Source organism: Eimeria mitis, genomic scaffold (genome assembly GCF_000499745.2).
Source record: "Eimeria mitis Houghton genomic scaffold, Emh_scaff499, whole genome shotgun sequence".
In the NCBI taxonomy this organism is placed as follows: domain Eukaryota; phylum Apicomplexa; class Conoidasida; order Eucoccidiorida; family Eimeriidae; genus Eimeria; species Eimeria mitis.
In genome coordinates, this window is record NW_013573288.1 from 7,279 (window position 1) to 8,178 (window position 900).

At 60.7% G+C, this 900-nt stretch overlaps 1 protein-coding gene across 1 annotated transcript in view; it reads left to right on the forward strand.

Moving 5' to 3' along the window:
• Positions 1-900, forward strand: part of EMH_0014320 (cyclic nucleotide-binding domain containing protein, putative) — a gene marked incomplete at both ends in the record, with an annotated part of 8,866 nt that overhangs the window by 2,760 nt on the left and 5,206 nt on the right. The window contains one exon of the mRNA XM_013500067.1: positions 16-898. Coding sequence (XP_013355521.1) covers positions 16-898 — 883 coding nt within the window. The remainder of the gene's footprint in view (positions 1-15; positions 899-900) is intronic.

Here is a 900-nt window from a genome sequence, read left to right on the forward strand (position 1 = left end):
GTTGCACTGCTCCAGGAGAGAAGACCAGTGGCCCATATGAAACCCCAAACAAATACAAATAGCTGCAACACACAGCAGCAGCAGCAGCAGCAGCGCCTGCAGCAGCAGCAGCAGCAGCAGCACCAGCAGCAGCGGCACGTCTTGGTGCAGCGGCAACAGCAGCAGGAGCAGCAGCAGCAGGAGCAGCAACTACAGCAGCACCTTGCTGCTGCTGCTGCTGCTGCTGCAGCTGAGGAGACACCTGAACTCCCCTTGAGGCCTTCAGCTCTCGTGAGGCTCTCCCGCACAATAGGAAGACAGCAGCAGCAGCAGCAGCAGCAGCAGCAGCAGCAGCAGCAGCCGCAGGGGCAGCGGAGACCTGAATGCAGCAGCAACCGGGGCTCGGCCCCCGCTTACAGGAGGCTGCAGCAGCAGCAACCGTCGCAGCTGCAGCAGCTGCTCGTACAGATGCTGCTGCAGCACGAGCATGAGCAGCAACAGCAGCAGCAGCAGCAGCAGCAACAGCATCAGCAGCAGCAACAGCAGCAACTGCAACAACAGCAGCAGCAACACACGCAGCAGAACGATTTGCTGCTGCTGCAGCAGTTGCAGCAGCAAGCTCAGCTGCAGCAGCATCAGCAGCATCAATACGAAGAGCAGCTGCAGCAACACCAACAGCAGCAGCAAGAGCAGCAGCAACAGCAGCAGCAGCAGCAGCAGCAGCAGCAGCAGCAGCAGCAGCAGCAGCACGGGGACTCATCTTTTGGGGGGCACTTTAAAGAGCCCTCCCAGGTGACCCTTCCTTTGTCTACACAGCAACAGCTGCAGCAGCAGCAGCAGCAGCAGCAGCTGCAGCAGCTGCAGCAGCAGCTGCAGGAACAGCAACAGCAGCAGCCGTGCGGGGTTGTAAGCAGGGGCAGC